We start from the raw sequence: 24,294 nt of genomic DNA, 5'->3' as shown, positions 1-24,294 counted from the left end.
TTAGCATGGGATTAATTGAATTATTCACACTGTTCTTCATAATCAAACAAATGAAAATAATCCATGCTAATAACTTCTAAAAAGAAGAATAAAAAGACACAATTGGCAAACGACTTGGTATAAAAAAAGGTGCTAGGCAGCAAACAAGATTAAAAAAACAATTTCTACAAGCATTTCTCACTGATTAATCATAAACTAGAAAAGTTATAAAAATGCAATTGTATAGAATAGCCTATATAAAAAATGCCACATTTAATTAAATAAACTCAAGCTTTGATATGTAAGAAATGTTTATAAATTTGTTTCAAGAATTCAAAATCTACTGTATAAAGTAAGATTTCATTTTCAGTTATCAAATCCTGTTACTAAAATTAAATAAATTTGAACTCAACAAAAGATAACTCCAGTTCAAAGAATTGGTAATATCCTTGAATTACCCAAGACAATTACAAATTTGTTTTAAATAATTATACTAACCTTTATCTTAGCATTTATGGGTATCTTTATACTAATGTACTATTTGCAAATGGTATTTTAAATTATTTCACACATAAATTTTATCGTCATATATAACTGGCAAAATTCTGGGTAAAATGTCCCTAAAGCACAAATACATGTGGAAATGTTTAGTAAAAAATGCTTTGCCTATGAATGCTATTACCAATGAAAAGAAGTTGAGAATAACTATAATGTATATCATCAAAGAGATAAGTGGAGCTATTGTATCCATGAAATAAGAAAAAACTGTTATATATTAAAGAAAGAAGAATGAGAAATTGTTCACACAAACTAAAAAATTGATAACAAAAAATTAAAATTTCCCTAGGTGGGAGGGGATATAAAGCCAAGAAACTCTCCAAGAGAGTAAACAAACAAGAGACTGAAAATAGAAGAAAGATTAATAATAGGAACACTAAAAACCAAGCAAAGAAAATAAAAAAGACAATTATTAACATCAAGAAAAACTAAGGTAGTGGCAGCCATCATAACACAGTTTGGCTTAGTAGTATATAATATTTGAGTAAATATAACATAAAAATAAATTATTAACATGATCAAATTTGAAATATAATTATGTTGAGATGTGTTGAAAGAGGGTATGGGAGGGAAGAGGATATGAGAGATAAGCCCTAATCTACCATTATAAGATGTCAACAGAAAATTTCTAAAACCAGCAAGTCAAAAAATAGTTACATATCACTTAGAAATAGACCAGTGGCAAATACCAGAGAAACCAGTCAGAAGATTGAGGGTGATTGTTTTTATAGACCCGAACAGAGTAGGTTTTGGTATACTTTGTCATATCCCTTTAGGTATCAACTGACTTTAAAAGCACATATATGTATTATTGTAATGAAAATTCAAATGGACTTTAAAATAATAGTTATTGATAGGTAAGCATCTTGCTCACTTCTATACACTAAGCTCATATATTAAAATTCATTTCTGGACCACTCCACAAGTACCTCAAACTCCATATATCACTAAACTCCCAATTTTAACCCTAAACATCCAACTCCTCAAGCCTGTTTTCCTCTAAAATTGCCCAGTGAAGGGAATGACCACTCTTCACCTGCAGATCAAAACAGAAACTTAAGCATCATGTTTAAATCTTCTATTTTCCTTAACCTACCTATCTTTTCAACCATCAAATCCTAACAATTCTGTTATCTTACAAATCTATTTCTCTCCATGCCCACTGCCACTTCCCTCGTGAAAACTACCGTCATCTCTTGCAAATGCTACTTCGATAGCCTCCTTATTGATGTCTCTACCACATTGATCCTCCTGACATCCATTCCCACCACTGCATGTCATTAGTCAGGAGTCTGCTCGCTAAGATGCACAAGCCAAATCCATCTGTTCTGGTAAGGCTTATAAGCTAAAAATGATCTTTTACATTTTTAAATGGTTAAAAAAATCAAAAGAACATTCTGTGACGTGAAAATTATATGAAATCCAAATGTCAGAGTCCATAAATAAAGTTTTATTGGAACACAGCCACACTCATTCATTTACATATCATCTATGGCTGGCTGCTGTAAGGCTACGAAAGCAAAGCTGAGTAGTTGAGACAAACACCACGTGGCACTCAAAGCCTAAACTATCTAATCCTTTAGAGAAAACATTTGTCAACTCCTGTTCTCAATCATAAATTTGATTGTGTTACTGTTCTTAAAATATTTCCTTAGCTCCAAATTGTCTTTAAGATCAACTCAAGTGTTTAAAATGAACTAGATATTCTAGGCCCTATTTAATTCTCTAGTCTTAAATTTTACTAGTCCCCTATGTCCCTCTACCAGGTAATCACTACTATACTGTTGAGTTCTTCTATCATGTCATACTCTCTCTTGCTTTGAGGTTTTAGTATATGGAGTTTACTCTGCTTAGAAAACTTCTCCTCACTTCATCTGACTAACTTCTACTTAAGTCTCGTGTCAATTACAAAATGTGTTTCCAAAATGTTATAACTCTAGATAGTAATTTTATGTTCCCTTACCTGTATACTCCACTAGAATATTAACTCTGGCTCGAGAGCCAGTGGCTATGTTTCTATTATTCCCCTCTGAATCACAGTGCCTAGAATAATACCTAGCACAAAGAAGATTCTTAGTAAAAACACAATAAATGTTTAAATAAAGAAATGCTTCAGCATATTGAATGAATATATTGTTTTGTATACTCCTTAAGCCTTTTGTTTACATAAAACACAGTAATCACATACCATATCCAAACAAAAAAAACTGTCTGGGGTGGGAGACTGGTATGATAAATGTCTCTATCAGATCCAAAGTAGTATTATCTATGTAAGTGAGCAATTACAAAGCTAGTATTAGAGCACATTAACTTACTTTTATCTGATATGTATGTATACACAGCCTATTTCATCTGTATGTAGGTTCTGACAAGTTTTTCAAATTCCTCACTTTTATTAAGTCAGCAAGTCAAATATTAAATGTGAAAGTCTAAGAGGTACATTACTTTTTTTCTCCACCAACTCTAATATCTACCATTTTATGTTGCCATAAAATCTTCCTTAAAAAATGAAGTGAGAATATATATTTCTTACAAATACAAATAATTAGTGTTTAGATGCTAGAGTCTGACAAATATAGATCTGAAAGTCAGCTCTGCCATTAGCTGTATGTTCTTTTGAACAAGTTAATTTTTAAAACATTGGTATCTTCAACTATAAAACAGTGATAAATAATAGTAGCTAATTCATAGATTGTTATTAAGAATTGAATATTACATATAAAATGCTTAGTACTTAGCATAGCGCCTGGCAACCAATAATACCCAAGATGTATTAGCTATTAACTTAATATCAATACTATCATTTTATAGTAATTAATATAAAATGCTTTAATAATTATAATATTGGAAGCTTAAGCCTTAACTTTAACTTTCTTTTGTCAATGAAACGGACCGACATCTGATAGACCTTCCTCTTTAGGAAAGAAAGAAAAAAAGTGTTAGTAAGTATAGAAAATAAAAAATTTGAACTCCATACCTTTTTTTAGGAATGTCGCTCGCAGAAGACATTTCATCAAATGTTTTGTAGGAATACATCTTCAAGTTAGACTGCTTTTCAACATATAAAGGTTAATTTTAAAAAATTAGAAGTTTCAAAAAATCTTTAAGTATGAAGAAAATAAGTACAACATCTCACAATGACAATTTTTTCTCTAACCAAGTCATCGAAAAAAATCACCTGAAAATAAGCTTTGAATTACTAACTTCTAGGGTTCTAAAAGCAGTTAGAAATGCAACATAATGCTCCATTCCTCCCAAATATGTAGAAAATCTAGGATCAAAAGAATTCTTTGAGACATAGCAAGAGCCCAAGTTACAAAGATGATTCAATTACATTCCACATGCTTGAATAAATCAGAAAAAGTTCACCTGAAATGGAGCATTTTTGTCTATTACTCCAGTGTTTTAATTAGCCTGTGGTTAAGTATTTATCTGTAATAGTTACCCAAGATCCCAAAACAAAGCAGGAAAATGTGTGTGTGTGTGTGTGTGTGTGTGTGTTTATGCGTGCACACACATGATTTTAATGTGAACATTTAGGAATCAGGCTTATTTTTCTGTCAACTATAAGTATCATAATATGCCTCTCAAAAAAATAAATAAATAAATAAACCACTTCCAAGCCAAAAGAGTTATAAAATAAGTTTAATAGAATCAAAATAAGTTACTTTTTCAAATTCTACTAACTGTTCTATTAATCCAGAAATCAAATACCACAGTTTTATTCTGTTCATTATCACTTCTCTTTCCAAATTTTATGTTTTGTTATATATGGTATTTTCCTCTTTAGTTGGAGGGAAAATTCAATATAAATTTTTTAAATGGGGGTTGCAGGAATAAAAATAAAATAAGTAAAAACCACCTCTTTAATAAAAACAAACCTTGTCCTCTGCAGTTAATTCACGTGTTACTTGATTAGAAGAATGCTGTTCAGTGCCCAAACATGCAGTTTTAGATCTGAAAAATAATATATTTAATATGTTAAAATGTAATTATCTAATATATGAATCAAAATACCTCCAATTCTTAGAAAGGCAGATGCGATTACTCTTTTAGAACTGATGATTTTTAAAATTGATTTTTTTTTCCAGAAGAACCTCAGGAAAGAACTTACGTTGTTTAAAATTTAAGTATAAAACTGTTTAAATTTTTTTAGGTTTTAAAAAAAACTGATAATCTAATGCTCAACAAAACAATTATAGTCAACAATACCTATAACTTCAAAGTTGGGAACAGACTAGGTCTTAATTGTTCTCAACACAAAAAAGAATAATTGTGTGACGTTATGAAAGTATCAGCTAAGGCTACTGTAGTAATCATATTGCACTAGATAAACATATCAAACCAAAATATTGTACACTTCATACTTAAACAACATTCTATCAAGTATACCTCAATTAAAAAAACTGATAAATGATTGATAACATGTAAAGGTACTAAAAAGTAGGTAACAAATGTACTAACTTTCCACTTTCTACATTTAAAAAGGAAATAAAGATATATGGATTCTTCAGCACTGATCTCAATGCTGCTTCTTTAATCGATGGGAAAGCAGCTTTCTAAGTACTATGCTCAACTACTTTCTATCAACCAAGAAAAGTGTTTTGAGATTTATCCTTATCCCACTAACACATACCCCAACCTGACTAAAAAAGATATGTAAAAACAGTATCTTTACACATTTTACTTGTGTGGTACCTGTAAATTGAATATAATTTGAATCATTTAAACAACAACAACAAAAAACAGAAGTTACAAAAAAACTGAAAAATTAACCTTGATAGAAGAAATTCTCTTGGACACAATTCTTCATTAGCTTGAAGAATAAGTCTCGGAGGAGACCCTGTATTGGCTTTATGAAGCCAACTTCTACCCTATTAAACACAAGAAGAATCTTTTAATGCAGAGTGAGAAAAATTATATCAAAAAGGTAGACTTCTACATTGCTTACCTTGTCTGTAAGAGTGCAAATCTTTACAAATTTGTTATACTTAGGATGTTCTACCAAGAATCCCTCAGTTACAAGGTGATGGAACAAAGCCTTCCACCAACTCTCTGTTTGATCCTTGCCAGTGCCAAAGAAACTGTGACTGCGATATCTATCTGGAAGACGTTGACAAGTCTGAAATTAGGAATAAAATCAATATCTTAAAATGCTTATTTAATTTTAAATGAAGTAAAATACAAAACCATCTATTGATTCTTTGAATTTAACACTATATTTCAGCTTTAAGAACCAACAAAATTTTTATACTCATCCAGTTTGCTCTGAATAGTTAAGTAACAAATAAATATATAATAAAAATAGTGTTCCTTTTGTGTTTTAAAAATAATGGCAGGAAAGTTCACATATGATTCACACGCATTTCCCAATATATAGGTCTGGATATGTTTGGAATATTTAACTTTTGCTGTTTACACCTTTTATGAACATCCTCACATTACTGATTATAATCTACAGCTCTAGACTAGAAATACAAGTGTTAGAAGGCAGCGTGACCCAATAGCTAGTAACCAGTGAGTATAGCACAGCAACTCAGTCTCCACTGCATGGTTGTTGTTATTGTGCTATTTTTAAAAATTTTATTATTAGTGTCAAGTATATAGTACATTGGTTAGACATTTATACAGTTTATAAAATAATTTTTCTGTCCTCTGTCTCTACACCTAGCCATTACACTACTGCTGACTACATTCCCTATGCTATGCCCCCCATCCCCGTCACCATCTATCAACTACTAATTCATACTTCTTCAACCCTTCACCCCATTCTCCTAGTCCCTCAAACCCCTCCCCTCTGGCTGTCACCAGATTGTCCTCTATATTTGTGAGCCTGTTTTTGATTAGTTTATTCTTTTTGTTTCCTAGATTCTACATATAAGTGAAATCAAATGGTATTTATCTGATTCATTTCACTCAGCATAATAACCTCTAGGTCCATCCATGTCATTGAGAATGGTAGGGTTTCACTTGTTTTCATGGCAGAGTAATATTCCATTGTATATATGAACCACAACTTCTTTATCCAGTCGTCTGTTGATGGGCATTTAGGTTGCTTCCATATCTTGGCTATTGAACACAGGGATGCATAAATCTTTACAAATTATTGTTTTAGTTTTCCTTGGATAAATACAATTTCTTGGTTAAAAGGACAACGTACAATTTCTTGGTTAAAAGGTAGATCCATTATTAATTTTTTGAGTAACCTCCAGACTGTTTTCCAGTATGGCTATACCAATTTGCAATCCCATCAAAAGTGTGTTAGAGTAACTTTTTCTCCACATCCTTGCCAACACTTGTTCTTTAATTGGATTGCTTGGTCTTTTCTTTGTAGTTGTTATGTAATTCTTTATATATTTTGGATATGAACCCCTTATCAGATGTATCATAAGGGAATATCTTCTCCCAATTAGCAGGTTTGTGTTTTCATTTTGTTGATGGTTTCTTTTGCTGTCCAAAAACTTTTTAGTTTGATGTAGTCTCGTTTGTTTATTTTGTTTGTTTGTTTCCCTTGACCAAGGAGATATGTCTAAAAATAAATTACTAGTAGCAATATCAGAGATTACTGCCTATGTTTTCTTCTAGAAGTTTTATGGTTTCAGATCTTATATTTGAGTCTTTAATCCATTTTGAGTCTATTCTTGTATACTGTGTAAGAAGCTGGTCCAGTTTCACTTTTTTTAGTGTATTTGTCCAATTCTCCCAACACCATTTATTGAAGAGACTGTTTGAACCCCATTGTATATTCTTGCCACCTTCGTCATATAGTAAATGAACGTATAGGCATAGATTTATTTCTGGGCTCTCTATTCTGTTCCATTGATCAATTTATCTGTTTTTATGCCAGTACCATGCTGTTTTGACTACTGTAGCCTTGTAGTATAGTTTGATATCACTTAGTGTGATACCTCCAACTTTATTCTTCTTTCTCAAGATTGCTGTGGCTATTCAGGTTCTTTTATGGTTCCATATAAATTTTAAAATTATTTGTTCTGGCTCTCTGAAAAATGCCATTGGTATTTTGATAGGGATTGCACTGAATCTATAGATTGCTTTGGGTAGTAGGGCCACTTTAATGATGCTGATTCTTCCTACACATGAGCACAGTATATGCTTCTATTTATTTGTATCTTCTTCGATTTCTTTTTTCGATGACGTAATTATCTGAGAACAGGTCTTTTAGCTTCTTGGTTAATTTGATTCCCACATATTTTATTGTTTTTGATGCAACTGTAAATGAGATTGTTTTCTTAATTTCTCTTTCTAAAAGTTCATGATTGGTGTATAAAAATGCAACACACTTCTGAATGTTGATTTTGTATCTTGCCCCACCATTTCTGGAACTTGATGGCCATGAAGAATCTCCCATCAGAATTCTCTCTTCACTTAGGAAAAATATCTCAAAAGCAGCAACTGTTTAGCATGCACCTGTTTTTTGACGATGATTGTGCTTTTGATGATTGTGCTTTTGTTCATGATGCACTGCACAGTTTACTTCATCATTTCTGATTTAGCTGATTCACTCAGATATACCAGAAAAAGCAGATGCATGCTAAACAGTGGCTGCTTTTGAGATACTATTTCCTAAGTGAAGAGAAGATTTCAATGAGAGATTCTTCATAGCCATCAAGTTCTAGAAATGTTGGAGAAGCTTATCTGTCATGCAATTCTCTTCTCCTCTAATGGAGATAACTCTCCCTACCTTCACTCTCTATAAAGTACTTTTCCATTCCCTTTGCCCTCTACCTCTCCCATTCATCTTACACAGTACATACTACTTTCAAATGCATATAGTAGTATACATAGGGCTTTATGGAAAATTGCTCCTTTCTAATGTATTTGTGGTGAATATGGCAGACTATAATTCAAAGGTCATTCTAACCTTCATTCACTGTTACGTCTTCTACCGCAGAATCTGGGAAGTTACAAACACTATTTCTCAAACTCCCTTTCAGCTGGAGTTCTGAATATAATTTAGTTTCACTAATCAGAGGCACTTATATGACATCTATAAGCAGGAAGTGAAGTAAGGCTGCTGCTCTGCTATTTTTGCAAGTGCATGACTGTGGAGGTATTCGCTTTTCACAAGACTACCTTCCTAAGCACTTCCTAAGTACTGAGTACTAAGAAGTACTTTGTTGATACAGATTATAGCAGGTGCAGAGGGGTTCCCAGAGCAAGCAAAAGTAGAACCTTCCTGATTGTTACAGCTCCCTGTATAGTGCAGTTCGGGGTCAGGTGGGGTAGTGGAAGCTTCCCAAATTGACAGATAGCTTCTTGGTCACAGATGAGGCAGCGGTGGACTATTTTGCAGTATAATCTTATTAATATATTATAAGCTATTTAATACCCAGTAATAATAAGTACTTTTCTGTTTAAATTCCTTAGAGTGATTATGAGTTTTCTAACATAAACAGTGTATTTTAGGTTATATTCATGTTTTCATCTCTTGAATATGTCAAGAGGTTACTGTATTCTAAATATTTCAATATAAACTGCAGTCTAAATTTTTAGAAAGAGGCAGAGCTTGTCATTCAACATTTTTACATTTCATCTATACTCTACTGTAGGTTTAACAATCAACACATATAAAAATCCAAGGATCAAGATCAAACAAATTTATAGGATGAGTTTCAACAGATATCACTGAGGCACTATAAAGCTCTCAATTATGACTGCATTGGTTTTATTCAACTGATGAGAATGTTCTAGTTACAATTTTTTATCATTTTGGAATGTGAGAAATAAGAATACAAATGAAACTGCCTAAATAAAGCTGATCCCTCATACAAAGGAAATCTAGGCTGAAATAAGATTAAATTAGGATACATTTCCATCAGAGACACATCAGGGCCTAGATGCTCAGCCTAAAATATGAGCTTCCAATAAGTTTAGTTAACAGAATCTATAACATGCATTCTATTAAATCTCAAAAATAGAAACAGAATTCTTATTAAAATTAATAAGCAATAAACTTTAGTAGTATGACAATTTACAAAATTTTATTAGAATAAGATTACAGAAATAGAAGCACCCAATTTGTTAACGATTCTTACCTATGCTAACTGAATTTGGGATGATTTGAGTAAAATGTTTAAAATCAAACATTATACAATTTCATAGCTGGAAGGAATGCTAGAACTCTTTGATCTACTTAGTCATTTTTTACTCACATTGTTAATAATCAGAGGCTCAAAGATGTTAAGTGGTAAAATAAAGTCTAAGAGCTCAGATTAGAACACAGGCCTTTAGACTATTAGTTCTAATCTTTTATTATGATACACACACACACACACAAATATACATGTATACATATACACTGATTGTAGTTAGTACAGCAAGACTAACTGGGTTCAAATCAGAGCTCTGGTACTTTCTAGCTTTTGGACTCTGGGCAAGTTACTTAACTTATCTGTGCTTCTATTTCCTCAGCTTCCTAAGTTTCTATTTCTCAGGGATGCGGTGATTGAGTAACCAGGACAGAGCCTGGCTCAATAACATTAACTTTGTTTTTATTAGTTAACAGCTGATCCTTTAATTCAACCTGAATTTCTTAATCCAAAAGCAAAAAGCACAGTTTAGTGTCTAGGCAGTTTTCCCTGGAATACTTGTATTGGCACACAACATCTTCCAGGGCTTAGATTTGTAGTAAGAGACTCTATTGCTTGCAAACCAATCACACCAAAGGTATTTAGCTGCATAACTAGTACTTATTAGCAACCTGGACACTAAAAATTATTCCTCTAGCCTTTCCTTTCAGAAAAAAACCTGAAGTGAATAAACACATTTACTAGTGGAGATTTTCTTTTCTAATTAGTAGAGAGTAACTGTCCCTTCCTCCCATGATCAATAATCATGTGAATACCATGTACTGTGTGAATAAATTTACATTGTTTTGTTTCCATAGCAATCACCACGGACAGAAAGTTGCTATAGAAGATACAGAGGTTTGGGCGTTGATTTTAAGGAGGGCACAATTTTACGCACACATTCCCTACCAATCACAAATCTTCATTCTATCATATCTAGATCATTCTATCAAAAATAAAAATTTTAAACTGCATGTGAACTGCATAATAAATAGGAAAAGCACTAGAATAGTTGTCTGGAAAGCTGCTTGTTCATCCTTATTCTGGCACAAAGTAACAGTATGACCTAGGGAAGGTCATTTAACTTTCTGGTACCAACTACTGTATCAACCACTGTAAAATTATGCTGTAGAATTAAATAATCTCTTTGCCTTAAGAGTTTATACTTCTATGGAATGTACTCAAAAAGGGAAATTATCATCTCATTCTTTTCCTTTAAAAATAAGGTTGGAAAAATAAGGGGCACCAAATTGGTACATCAGGAAACATGGAAACTTAATAATTGATGGATAAGTGTTAGCATAAAGACTGCTGACTGGCTTGAGTATACAACCCAAAGTATCACTTTCTGATAAAAGCAAAATCTTTGCACCACTATCTAATAGAGGAAACAAATAAACTTGTCACTTCTCCAGATTAACTTATTTAAAAATCACAATTGCTTTTTGCGGTGATTCTTTCTTTTGGGAAGGCCACATTCCCCTCCACCTTTCTTCCCTCGTTCCATCTCTGAATACCAAAATCTACTACTATATCGCCAACAATAGAGAAACTTCCAGTGATACCTTCACAAAGACTCTCTCTTCGGGACTTAAATAATTTTACTTTATGTCTATTCATATGTCCCTTATCTCTTTCTATGCTACACTATACTTTTTTCTTCCTGAGTTAACACCTTCCATATTAGATGGTAAGCTGATCTAACTCAGTTTTGGATTATCCACAAAACAGTATAGTGCCCTATACAAAAACATATGTTTAACAACTAGTGGGAAAAATAGTAACTCACTCAAAAAGTTTTATATCACTATGGTCTTTAATTATAACACAAGCCCATAGTTTCTATTTACATTTTTACTAATTTTTTTTCCTTCTGCCTCTTTCCCAGTTCGTACAGGCCAAAAAAGGTTACATCTGCCACTTCAGGACTTAAAGCAGTCATTTCTGGAGCTGTTATTATATGTATAAAATAAAACCAAAAACAAAGTAACAAAAATTATCTCTAGAAATATAATTCAATCAAATGAAATAGCTTATCCAGAAAATTTAATATCAGACAGTTTGAAAATTATAAAGGGTGATTAAACCTACCAATAGTTTCCAATGGTAGTAGAAGATTCTTTTATTAATAAAAGTGTTATCTAATTCTGCCACCATGATAGATGAGGTGTAGTAGCTCGAAAATGTGACAAGAAGTTTCACTTAATCTCCTAGTAATGCAAACTAATGACTGTGGTTTTGTTTTCTAATCTATAAAAATAAGATAACTGCATATCTTATCACTTATTCACACAGTATCTAAAGATATTCATGTGATGAGCTGTTTAGACAACTAAAATAAAGTTCCTTAGGCAATACTTACACTATTTAATTTCTAACTAAACTTGTGCTTTAAAAACAGTTTTAAATTCTCTTTACAAATACCTGGATAAGCTGCACAATCATTTATACTAGTTAGAAAAATCTTACATAAGAAAGGAGAATCATGTGCTGCTGAAATTGTATTGTTTTATCTATATATGTAAAAATATTGTCTTTAAATAAACTCCAAGAGTTCTCAGTATATTTATCATCTTTGTAGATCAAAATTACAAAGATTAATTTTGTTTAAATTAGTTAAGGTGGACGATTTACTAAATTCTCAAAGGAATTAGAATTTTTAAAACAATATCCCAATAGATTCCAAGATCACTGAAATTGAGGGTGAAAAAAAAAACTTGTCTTTTTTTCAATGCAGTTAATGTCTACAAATTTTCATTAAGTGGTACTTTTAAAAAAGTTTTACACCTTTATCTAGCAAGGGTAGTATAAAATTTCACAAAGAATAAACTTCTTAATTTGAGGACTCCCAGAAGGACTGCCAGTATAAGCAGCCTGACTTGGTTTTCAAATTATAGGTGAAACCTGATCCCTCTTGTGACCAGTCCAAGTTTGTCTAGGAGTCCACTTACACTTATTTGTTGATACTGGATACTATCGGATTATATCAAATTAAAACAAAGATAATTTTTATAAATTATACATTCAACTGGGATACACAGGTTTTGAAGATGACAAAGACAGAAATTTTCATAGACCTCAATTATATTTAATCTATCCCTTGAAACTTAAATTCTTTTTATAAAAAAAAAAAAATTAGAACTCATAGCAGCTAAAACCAAGTCCTTAGTCAACACTATTATTAAATTTCTAATCAAATGAATTTTAAAATCCATTCAGAATCTAAAAACATCAGTACCCAAAAAGTTTACATGTTTTCAACACATTTCATTAAAAATATTTATAACTAATTTTATATGTCCCTTTCCAAGCAAAATAAAAATTCAGAAAATATTTACATGAAGCATTCAAGTACTTAATAAATAAGTGCTTACCTAAATTATTTTTTAAATTCTACATACAAAGAGAGAATGTTAATCTCTACATTTGAGTACATTTTTAATAATCATACATGTTTTTAAAAGATTCTATTCCACTTTTTTTTTTTATTCAACTAATATTAATATACAATACTTAGCTTTGCTTTACAGATTTCTAAATCAGGAATAAAATCATATAAACAAAGGACTACAAAAAAAGCTCTTTTACTGTAAGGGTTGTGACTTATTCATATTTACCTGAAATTGTTACCATAATGCTGGCACACTAATCACTCAAAAAAAAAGTAGATGAATTAACTAATTATTCATTGGTAGATAGACATAGCTGAACAGATATAGATATATATACACACATGGCCAAAGATTTTTCTTACTAATAATCACTAAGATTAATGTTGTACTCAAAGAATTTATTACTTTCTGGGGCACCAAAAAATACAGTTTTGTTCTACTTTTCCCTTGACACAATGAATTAATATGACTTTGAATTTCTAATAATTCATCTAAAGCCAAAGCTACAACTATAATACAGCAAACCTCTGAAGAAAAGTATAATAGGAGTAAAAGAAGAACTATGAAGGCGATTCACAGATACACTTACAGAACCTCGGAGAAATAAAATCGGAACCCTAATTCCAAACGCTCCTCCTAAGATTTTCACAGCTGATAATAACTTGAATGCTTGTGGACCAAAGTCCTGTAATGATGCATCATCTGAGTCAGCAATGGAATAGCAATGATCCAATCTAAATAAAAATAATAATAATAATATGTTAGAAAGGTTAGCCAAAGCATGCACCTTTAGAAATAAAAAGATTTAACGTAATAATTAGCGAAGTAAAAAAATATCTCAAAAGTGCCAACTGCTTCAAAAGGTACAGATAAAGTTCAATACAGCCAAGAGCATGTGAAGTATGTAAAACACGAAATATAAAGTATAATATAGCATCACAGGTATGTGATGGTTCTCAACTCTAGTGCCCTAGAACTCAAGTTTTACAGGAGGTACCTCAGACCACAGACAGAAAAAGAGGAAGAAGTTCAAGCAATTAGAGAGCAGAATTATAGCTCGAAGAGCTCACTTGATTATGTAAACATTGGATTTCTGTGTTAGGTTTTGGCAGAAGAAAAGTTTTGTTGCCAAAAAACATTTTTTAACTATCACTGAGTTTTAAAATGTTTTAATTTCCAGTTTGATTTTTTCTTTGATGAGTTATCTATAAGTGTTATTTTTAATTTTCAAATGAATGAGAATTTGTTTATCCTCTTATTTACTTCTAGTTCAACTACATTCTGGACAAAATGTGGTATATTTGTTCCAACATATTGAAAAATTTTAAAACATGCTTCAGTCTAATACGGGGTTCAAAAAACTGTTATCAAGGACCAGATTAAATAGTTTAGGCTTTGTCAGCCATGTGGCCTCTGTGTCACAACTACTCAGCTCAACCCTGCAAAAACAGCCATAGATAATATATAAACAAAAAGGCATGGCTGTTTTCCAAGGAAACTTTATTCACAAAACAGGCAGCAAGTTTGATCCACGTGCCATAGTTTGCCAACCCCTACTCTAATACATTGTCAATCTTTATAAATATTCCAGGTATGCGTAAGAAGTATAGTCTTTAATTCAGTGCTTCCCAACTAGTGTGCTGCAAATGGATTATAGGTGTGCTTGAAAGGTTAATCACTTCAAACCTTGGGGTTCTGGACAGAACCTAGACTCAACTAGCCTCATTTCCTATAAAGGTACCATCACTAATTATGTGGGCATGAAATAAAAATATCTGAGACACACTGCTCTAATTGCTTGTTACAGGGGTCTATATACAACATGTCTGATAAATCAAACATTACTACACTGACCAAATTTTCAATAGCTTACTAAGTTTTTGATTGCTTAACCTAACAATAACTAAAAGTTTATGTCAAATTCTTCTACTTTGATAGTGGGTTTGCTGATTTCTTCTAGCTGTTCTGTCAATTTGTGCTTTAGATATTTGCAAGTTTTTTAAGGCATATAGAACAATTCTGTCCTCTATTTATTAGTACATAGAGAATATCTCATCTTTAATAATACTTCATTTGTCTAATAGTGATAAAGCTACCACAACAAGGTATACGGTTAATCTAACTAGGTATACCATTTATTTTTTCGATTAACAGTGAAATTGATTGTGTGTGTGTGTGTATCTGTCTCTGTCTGTATAACATTTTACAAATTTGAACACATCCAAGAATTCATATGCATAGACTCATCTAACCACTCCCACAATCAGCTACCCACCACCACAATCAAGACACACAACAAATCTGTCACTGCAAAATACTCCCTTGTGCTATTCCTTTGTAGTCAAATCCTCCTTCTCCCTCTGGAAACCACTGATCTTTTCTTTATCCTACAGTATTGTCTTATGTTTGAGAGAATATCATATAAATGGGATCATACTGTAGAAATGGCATTATTTTTTCTTGTAAATGTTTAGTATAATTTGCCTTTGAAACCATTTGGACTAGGTAATTTTATTTTCAGGTTTTTAACAATGATCCCATTTCTTTAACAGTTGTAGGACTAATCAGGTTATCTATTTCACTGTGGGTGAGTTTTGTTAGCTTGAGGGTCTCAAGAAATCGCTCTATTTCATCTAAGTTATTGAATGTACATCCACTGAGTTATTCATAGTGTTACCCTATTATCCTTTTAATATCTGCTAGGTTTATAGTGAAATTCCTTTTATTCCTGATATTGGTAATCTATATGTCCTCTCTTTTTCTTTCTTTGTTAGAAGTTTCCATGAATTTTATTGACATTTTCAAAGGCTGAGCTTTTGAGTTCATTAGTTTTCTCTACTGTTTTTCTGTTTTCTATTTCATTAGTTTGTGCTTGTATCTTTCCTTCTGCTTCCTTTTAGCTTACTTCGCTCTTATTTCGTTCTTAAAATGAAAGCTTAATTACTGATTTGAAACTTCTATTGTATTTAATGCTCTAAATTTCCCTCTCAGTATTGCTTTAGCTGCTGTATCCCATACATTTTATATCTTCATTTCATTCCATTCAAAATATTTTCCGATTTACCCTGAGAATTCCTCTTTGACTCATGGGTTATTTAGTAGTATGTTATTTAATTTCCAAGTATTTGGAGACTTTCCTGTCATCTTTCTGTTATTGATTTCTATTTTCATTCCATTACAGTCATAAAATATACTCTGTATAATTCTTTTAAATTTAAGGTTTATGACCCAGAATATGGTCTGTATTTGTGAATGTTACATACGCACCCAAAAATAATGCGTATTCTGCTGTTGTTGGGCAGTATGCTCTATACGATTAGATCCAGTTTGTTGACAGTTCTGTTCATTTCTCCTATCTTCTTATGGATTTTCTACTAGTTCTATTACTGAGTGAAGATGTTAAAGTCACCAACTATAACTATGAATTTCTCTATTTCTCCTTTCGATTCTGTCAGTTCTTTTGTTAAGTATATACACACTTGGCTTTATCCGTTCTTGGATATGATGGTTAACTTTATGTGTCAACTTGACCAGGCTATAGTGCCCAGTTGTTTGGTCAAACATTATAGTCCAGATGTTATTATAAAGGTATTTTGTAGATAGAATTATATTTACAACCAGTTGCTTTAAGTAAAGAAGATTATCCTTGATAATGTGAGTGGGTCTTGTCCAAGGAAATGAAGGTCTTAAAGAGCAAAGACAGGTTAGCTACAAAACAAAGAACTTGGACTCAAGACTGTTAACACAAAATCCTGCCCAATTTTCTGGCCTGCCAGCTTGCCCTACATATTTCAGGCTTGCCAGCCTCCATGATTGCATGAACCAATTCCTTAAAATCAACCAACCAATCAATCAATCAATCAATCAATCTGTGTGTGTGTGTGTGTGTGTGTGTGTGTGTGTGTGTGTGTGTGTGTCGGGAGAACCCTTAGTGACACATTGGTAGACTGACCCTTTTATCATCATGTAACATCCTTCTCCATCTCTGATAATATTCTTTCTCCAAAGTCTCCACTGTCTATCAAAATAATAACTCCAGCTTTCTTTCGATTAATGTTTTCACGGTATTAGTTTTTATCCTTTATTTTTAACCTACATAAATAATTATACCTATAGTGGATTTCTTATGAACAGAATACAGTTGAGTCATATTTTTAAACAAAATCTAACAATATAAACTTCTAAATGGTATTTTAGACTATTTACATTTGATATAATTATTGATATGTTTAGATTTAGGTCTACCATTTTTATTGGTTTGTGTATTTATAAAGCAAAATATTACTTGCTTTGTCATCTACTTACATAAATAAGTTCACTATTTTGTTTAAATAAAACTGCAACACATATTGTTAAACAAAAATTGAATTAAAAGTATTTGCAAAGGAGGAGAAACAAAGTCTTTCAGAATCTCCATCTAGAAGAAATCTTTACCTGGATTTGCAATTATCACAGCATTTTGCAGTTCCCATAATACCCGAGGAGGCCTTTCGTAGTTGTTTGTCTTCAAAATGAGACAAGATGATTCTACCCAAGAGAAAATTTAAAATTAAATAAAAGAACAAAAACGTATATGTTAAATTCATTGCTGAAAATAATGAGGTGAAATCATCATTAATTGATTCATGTGGGACCTCATTATTTGGCTTCAGTTTACTTAGGAAAAAAAATCATTGCCTTAAAAATTCAGCACATATGTAACAACAACAAAATATTATTTCTAAATATTCCTATTTCGCAAAACTTTTTTCTTAAAAGAGCAGCATCCATAAATCCATGCTATTAATTGATATAAATAATACATACCGTCGCCTACAACTGCTGGAATGGAGATATTTTACCATCTTTGCCAACATCGTTAATTTGTATAATCGAAATTTTTCATTCTGTATCTCACTAAGACGATTCCTATCAATTAAAAATATCACAGGAATATATAAATTGCATTAGAGATTTTTACTTTGTTTACTTATTACTGTTTATTTTTCATAACCTATAACACCCATATACCTATCAAGACAAAGAACATTTCTATCATCCCAGAAAGTTATTGTGTGTCCCTTCGCAGTCATGTCCTCCAAAGAGGCAAACATTTTTCTGATTTTTTTATGAAAAAAGTTTTGAAAGAATTCACCTATGTCCAAGCATCAATTTTTTGGCTGCCTTAGAAAAATTATTATAAACCCTAAAGTTTTTCATTTTAATTTATGCTATATGCTTTTTGGCAATCTTTCTACTATATATGAATTTTTACCTCTTCCCAGTAAAAGGTTATTCTTTATTTAAATTTATTTTATATGAGACACTAAAAGCACCTATATAAGCACCAATGATCCAAATATGAGCCTAGATCCCTACTGGCTCTTCAGAGGACCTCTCAGCCCTCTAAAACTATCTCTTTGTATGACAGGGTATTATGAGACACCAGTAAAGTATCAGTATTAATGTCCTTCTTCGAACAATTACAACTGATTTTTTTTCAGAAATACTAAATTTATTTAAAACTGTTCAATAAATCTAAAAACGTATTTTTTGTTTTTAAGTTAATGCTGCTATAACTCATCCTGATTCTGTTAATTCTAGTTTTCTGTAAAGAAATTCCATGAATATTAGATATCAGATGATGACAATTGCCCAAATAGCTTTGCACATCTTTCCAAGAATTCTATGAATAAGCAGAAGTCTAAGTTGAATAGGTTTCAGATATTTCAAAAGAAAACAATGATTCGCCTATAAGATCTAAGTGATAATATTGATCCTCATCAAAATGGGCCTCACTCATGAAGATTTTGACTATCCACCCTTCTGAATGATAAAAATACCTCTTGTACAATTTTCAAGGATGACACCAACAGGAAATCCAGTTAAGTGAGTTCTAGAAAGTCTGAACACACAAATGATCTCTTATTCAAAACCATTCTTATCATTTGACACCACTAACCACCATTCTATATATAGGTATACCTTGGAGATATTGCAGGTTCGATTCGGACCACTGCAATAAAGTAAGTACCACAATAAAGCAAGCATAAACTTTTTGCTGGTGGAGAGTCTTGCTTTTAATTTTGTAAAAAATGCAATATCCATGAAGCTCAATAAAGCAAAGTGCAATAAAACAAGATATGCCTGTAATTTCCTTAAATGTTTCTTCCAGTTATTGACTCTAGTTCCTGGGTTAGCATCTAACCTCATTCTTCCTAGGTCATGCTGAAAAATAGTTCCTCTTTTGCTTTGTTTGTTTAGCTCACCATCTTCTCAGAAAGAATAAAGAAAACAAATGCCTACACTCTTAAAACTATATCCTTTCTTACATTTTGTTCTGATGACTTACATTTAACTAATTGTATAAGAGTCAGTAACAAATTTAATAAAATAAAATTACAAGTCTCTAACATCAAATCAAATGAATATTCTTCTTTGAGGACTATTACAATAGTTAAAATACAATATTTCATGGAATAAAAACAAGTTGAAAAAGAAGAAAAATTCTAAAAACAATACCATAAATAGAAATTGGTTGGAGGCAGCAGCAGATTTATAAAAGTGAGATTAACTTGCAAATTACTCCCTTAAAAATTACAATAAAACTATTGGATTTGACTGTTTAAAATAATAGCAAAAGCAGACATTGAGACTTTGCTAAGGGTATGGCTTCTGCAATATGAAATGTAAAATTACACACTTATGGTAATGACAAGTTTCTTCTCTCAGTCATAGGGTTCTAGCATTTTGTGAATTATAGTGACCTTTGCAGTTGAGAACCAGACTCCATTTATTCTAAAACTTTTTGTCTTTTCTAATAGAAGAGGTTTGTCACGAGGATGACACAGATGTGTCCTCAATCCTAGCTGAATTCTTTATCCTGATTAACCCTACTTTTATTTCCCTTAGGATAGATGCAAAGAACAATCTGTCTATACTAAAGACTCAGTATGAGTTTTTTGGCGCCACTATTTCATTGCTAATCATTGAGACTTCCTGTCAAATCTTAATGAGAAAATCATTTAAAATATCTTTTGAGATCCAAAAAAACAAAAACAAAAAAAAACAGGAAACTGCTTCTATGGTTAAACCTGCAAAGAAAGCCACAATATAAAACTCAGGCTGTTAAATCTTTAGCACCTTTAGTTTAATGCACAAATAAAATAGAACTGGTAGGAATCAACTTATATTTTACACAATACCAAACTTACCAGCAGCATGCAGAGCTGTGTCCTACCCCAACTGTTTTAAATTAGTTTATAAAAAAAACTTTTACCTAGACACTAATGTCAAAAGGAAAACAACAGTTGTTCTGTTAAGGGGATGATTTTATTGACTCTATGTTAAGAAATAAAAGCTACTGACTACTCGTAAAAGGAAGAGCTTAAAATTTATAGCAAACATTTTGACTAAATTAATCCCTATTCTTCTTTCAGATCTTAACTTACCCTATCAACTTCCTGAAAGAGGACTTACCTGACCTTTGCAACTTGATAAACACAAACCCTGTTATATACTCACTACTCGAAGCCACTTTCCTTCATAGAATTTAACACAGTTGTAATTTTACATATATTTGCATGATCCCTTTTTTTTAAAACTTCTGATTATTGAAATTTTCAAACGCAAAAAGAGAATAGTAAAATGAACCCGATGTATCCACAGTTGCATGATTCTATGTTCAAGATCTGCCATTCCCATTATACAGTAAGCACTATGAAAACAAATACCGCATCTTTTATTTATCACTGTAACCCCAGCAATGGAGCATAATGCTTGGATTATAGTGGGCGCTAAAAAAAAAAAAAAAAAACTTTGTTAAATGATGAACAAATTAAAACTGTATTGGATGGGCACTCTCATCACTTTAATAAAATGGACTAATATGTCTACTCAAGGGCTCAATTTATTCAGCTACGTGAAGGTCCATTTTGAAAATATTTCATCTTGGCAAGCCAATCAGTCATTATATATGTTTTTCCCCCCTGACTTTTCCCCCCTATAGATGAACCAGTTGCTAAACACTATCTCTAAAATTTTTGCAAGGTGAAGTTTTTCTTTCCAATATAAATCTCACAGAATTTAAGTGCCGACAAAATGCCTGATTAGTATTTAAGTAAAATGGTTTTGCTGTATTTAAACACTGAACACAAAATATTTTCTTCAGGACAGTCAACCAGTACAGTGCAACATGATTATTCACACACTGTCAAGGACTGGCATGTTCTCATAGAACTAACAAAGGAAACGAATGGTAAAGACAGCCCAATAAGGACTGGCACAAGTCATTTGGAATAAGTAGCATTAGAGGATGGAAGGAAAAAAAACCAATAACAAAATTAATGGTATCCGATGTAACTGTGGCTGAAGATATATCAAAACTTGAGAGGCCCTGAGGAGATACACAATATTAGGAAAGTATTACATAGGATCTATGTTACATTCTTAGTATAGTCGTGATTCAGTTAATACTTCAAACTGAATAACAATTATGGCTGAAATAGGTCATCTCCTCTGATTGGCAGCACTTACCCACAAATGTTCTTAGATGTCCTCTGTTTTGTTTTGGTTTTAAATGCAGTTATACACATTACTTGAAATTTTGGATACTGCCTCAAATACTTTCCCAGCTTATACGGAAAGAAAGAAAGAAATATGCAAAGGTAAAAGCAATAAATGTTTTTACCTATTTAAGTTAATGTCTGCTGGAGCCCAGAGTACGTGACAAGAACTTTGAAGTCCATCGCGGCCAGCTCTACCAATCTCCTGGTAATATGACTCCATTTCCTTAGGAGCACCATAATGAATGACTTTGCGAATGTCAGCTTTATTAATGCCCATTCCAAAAGCTATGGTAGCTACGACACACTGAGAATAAATAACACAGTTTGACGAAACATTTAGCAGAACTAAAACCTTACATTTTTTCCTTTTAATAAAGAATAATTGTTAATTAACTAAAATCCCTGGCATGAAACTGAATTTAATATAACTTCAACAAATCACTTATAGATTAAAAGATTACCTGTCTAATTTATAGATTAAGGATTAGTGATCATAAAATCAGACTTATATGTTCCCTCTCTACAAAAAGTAGCAAACAAAATGGTTTCTCTACTTATAAGTACAAGTTACAAAAGAGTTTCAAAATATTTATTATATTAAATGAGACGTTTGTGTTATTATGACGTTTCAAGAGTCCTTCCCTGATTGCACGTTATCTTAATATTTTCTAGCATTGTTCTAAGATGGAAGTGTCTCATTAAAGATGGCAAAATGAAATATGAATTTATCTCTGCATCTTTAAACAAATAGAATTGGTAAAATAGCTAATATATATCAACATACTGGGATGAGATTTACATAATTGAAGAAATTTTAGGAAAAAATTAGTTACAAAAACACAAAAAACTAAAAAGTACTAACCACAAGAATACAAGATGTATAAGAAAAGTAACTGTAATACACTACATGGCTTAGTGATAAAAAGCATTCACAGAGAAATAATTATGTATATGTAATATTTGAATATATATATTGATCTAACTGAAATTATACTATTAATATTGGGAGGAAAGAGAGTTAGAAGTCCATGGGTAGGATGAGAAGGGCAGGAAGGGATGTGAAAAAGAGCTAAACTTTCACGTTTCATAGTGGAGAGTCAACAGATAATGCCTAAAATTAAAAAACAAATAAAAAACTAAGTAGTAGCAGTAAGGAAATTATTGTAAGATATAGCAGTAAACATCAAAAGAATAAACTAAAAGAATTGGAATGGGAAATATAAGTAGAGAAGGAATAGGGGCTATGCTTTTCAGAGTAAGTACTGTAAAACTATTTGGTTCTTTAAACTTCATGCATGTGTAACTTTAAAATTGAAGTGCCATTTAAAAATAATAAGATAGACCAAGAGTATCCAAAAAAAAAAAAAAGGAAGAAAAAAAGAAAATGCTGAACAAATAAAAGGAAGTATAATAAAGGTGAGAAAAAATAAGTATAGGAATGAAAATATATTAAAAAGGTTTGAGTGACTATGACTAATTAATTTTGCTATATTTAAAAGTGAATAAGCAACATAATTCAATTTTCTTTTAAAGTTCTTTCTTATTCAATCTTTCCAGCTTTATTGAGATATAACTGACATATAACACTGTGTAAGTTTAAGATATGTATAATGTGATGATTTGATATACATTCACATTGTGAAATGATCACCACAATAAGGTTACTTAACACATCTATCACCTCACATAGTTACCATTTGTGTGTGAGTGTGTGTGGTGAGAACTTTTAATATTTAATTTTCATAATATGATTATGTTCTTAGATGAGATCAACCTATTCTATTTTCTCAGGTGTAAATACAGATATTTTACCAAATAATTCAAAACCTATGGAATTCAAGCATCTTGAAAAGGCAAATAAAATACAAAAAAAAAATGTAAAACTAAAAGTCTGGATTAAAAGTAAGAATAAATGGTCACAAAAATACAAATCTACATCTGAATTTGGTTAAATCTGGTTATGAACAATCAGAAAAAAAAAAGTTTTTCTAAAATTATCAAATAGAAAATACTAAGATTGTAAGCATCACTCAATCCAAGACATTAAGAGCTAGTGAGGTGAGCTAGGAAGATCAGCTCTACTTTTAGGCTCACACTAAAGTATAAATCCACTGTAAAAAGATAAGAGAATAAGTATCTAGAATTCTGCATACATAGGCATTCAGTAGGCACTCAATAAGTACTCAAAGGCAAGTAATACCAAAAGCACCAGACCATTCTATATAGATAAGGAAATGTATTTTCTTCATCTTGAGAAGGTGTCTAAGAATTCTCAATTCAAATAGGAAACTTTTGAATTATTTATAATGGCAAAAAAGGAGTACACTGGGCAGTTGTCAGACACAACAGAACCTCTGATGTCAATCTAGCGTGACATGATCTTTATTATTAATTTTCATCATGTGGATAAAAATTTGTGACATTCTGCCATAGAAAAGGGAAAATATAGCAGCACATACATACATATACTCTCCTAGATATTAGGCATGATTGGTGGTTGCTGTGATGTTTTTAAAGCTATATTTCAAAGCATTGTTTCAATGAAGCTATGTAATGGCAGGAAACCCAGACGCATCCAACAAAGTCTCCCAACAAACATAATATAGGTAAAATCTGTACTCTCTCATGTCTTTAGGAGATGTTTCTACCTAAATGAAAAATTACTAATATATCATGATAGAAGAAATCATTGTTCAGTTAATGGCTTAAACATCAAGTGTTAATATTCAG

At 31.7% G+C, this 24,294-nt stretch overlaps 1 protein-coding gene across 8 annotated transcripts in view; it reads right to left on the bottom strand.

Moving 5' to 3' along the window:
* WRN (WRN RecQ like helicase) overlaps window positions 1-24,294 on the bottom strand; it is a 109,802-nt gene that overhangs the window by 23,138 nt on the left and 62,370 nt on the right. For 7 of the 8 annotated variants that reach the window (XR_004953360.1, XM_036228715.1, XM_036228717.1 and 4 more), the window contains 8 exons: window positions 21,687-21,868; window positions 17,825-17,926; window positions 17,453-17,545; window positions 13,608-13,752; window positions 5,489-5,659; window positions 5,314-5,411; window positions 4,419-4,494; window positions 3,515-3,588 (listed from right to left, as the gene is read on the bottom strand). Coding sequence is in view for 7 of the 8 variants with exons in the window: in XM_036228715.1 (XP_036084608.1) it covers window positions 3,515-3,588; window positions 4,419-4,494; window positions 5,314-5,411; window positions 5,489-5,659; window positions 13,608-13,752; window positions 17,453-17,545; window positions 17,825-17,926; window positions 21,687-21,868 (941 nt within the window). In the remaining variant the exon portion in view is untranslated. The remainder of the gene's footprint in view (window positions 1-3,514; window positions 3,589-4,418; window positions 4,495-5,313; window positions 5,412-5,488; window positions 5,660-13,607; window positions 13,753-17,452; window positions 17,546-17,824; window positions 17,927-21,686; window positions 21,869-24,294) is intronic. The other variant, XM_036228716.1, reaches the window with a different exon arrangement.

This window comes from Rousettus aegyptiacus, unplaced genomic scaffold (assembly GCF_014176215.1).
Source record: "Rousettus aegyptiacus isolate mRouAeg1 unplaced genomic scaffold, mRouAeg1.p scaffold_m13_p_11, whole genome shotgun sequence".
Taxonomy (NCBI): domain Eukaryota; kingdom Metazoa; phylum Chordata; class Mammalia; order Chiroptera; family Pteropodidae; genus Rousettus; species Rousettus aegyptiacus.
Note: the sequence above shows the minus strand (reverse complement) of the source record. Positions and strands in the feature narration are given on the sequence as shown.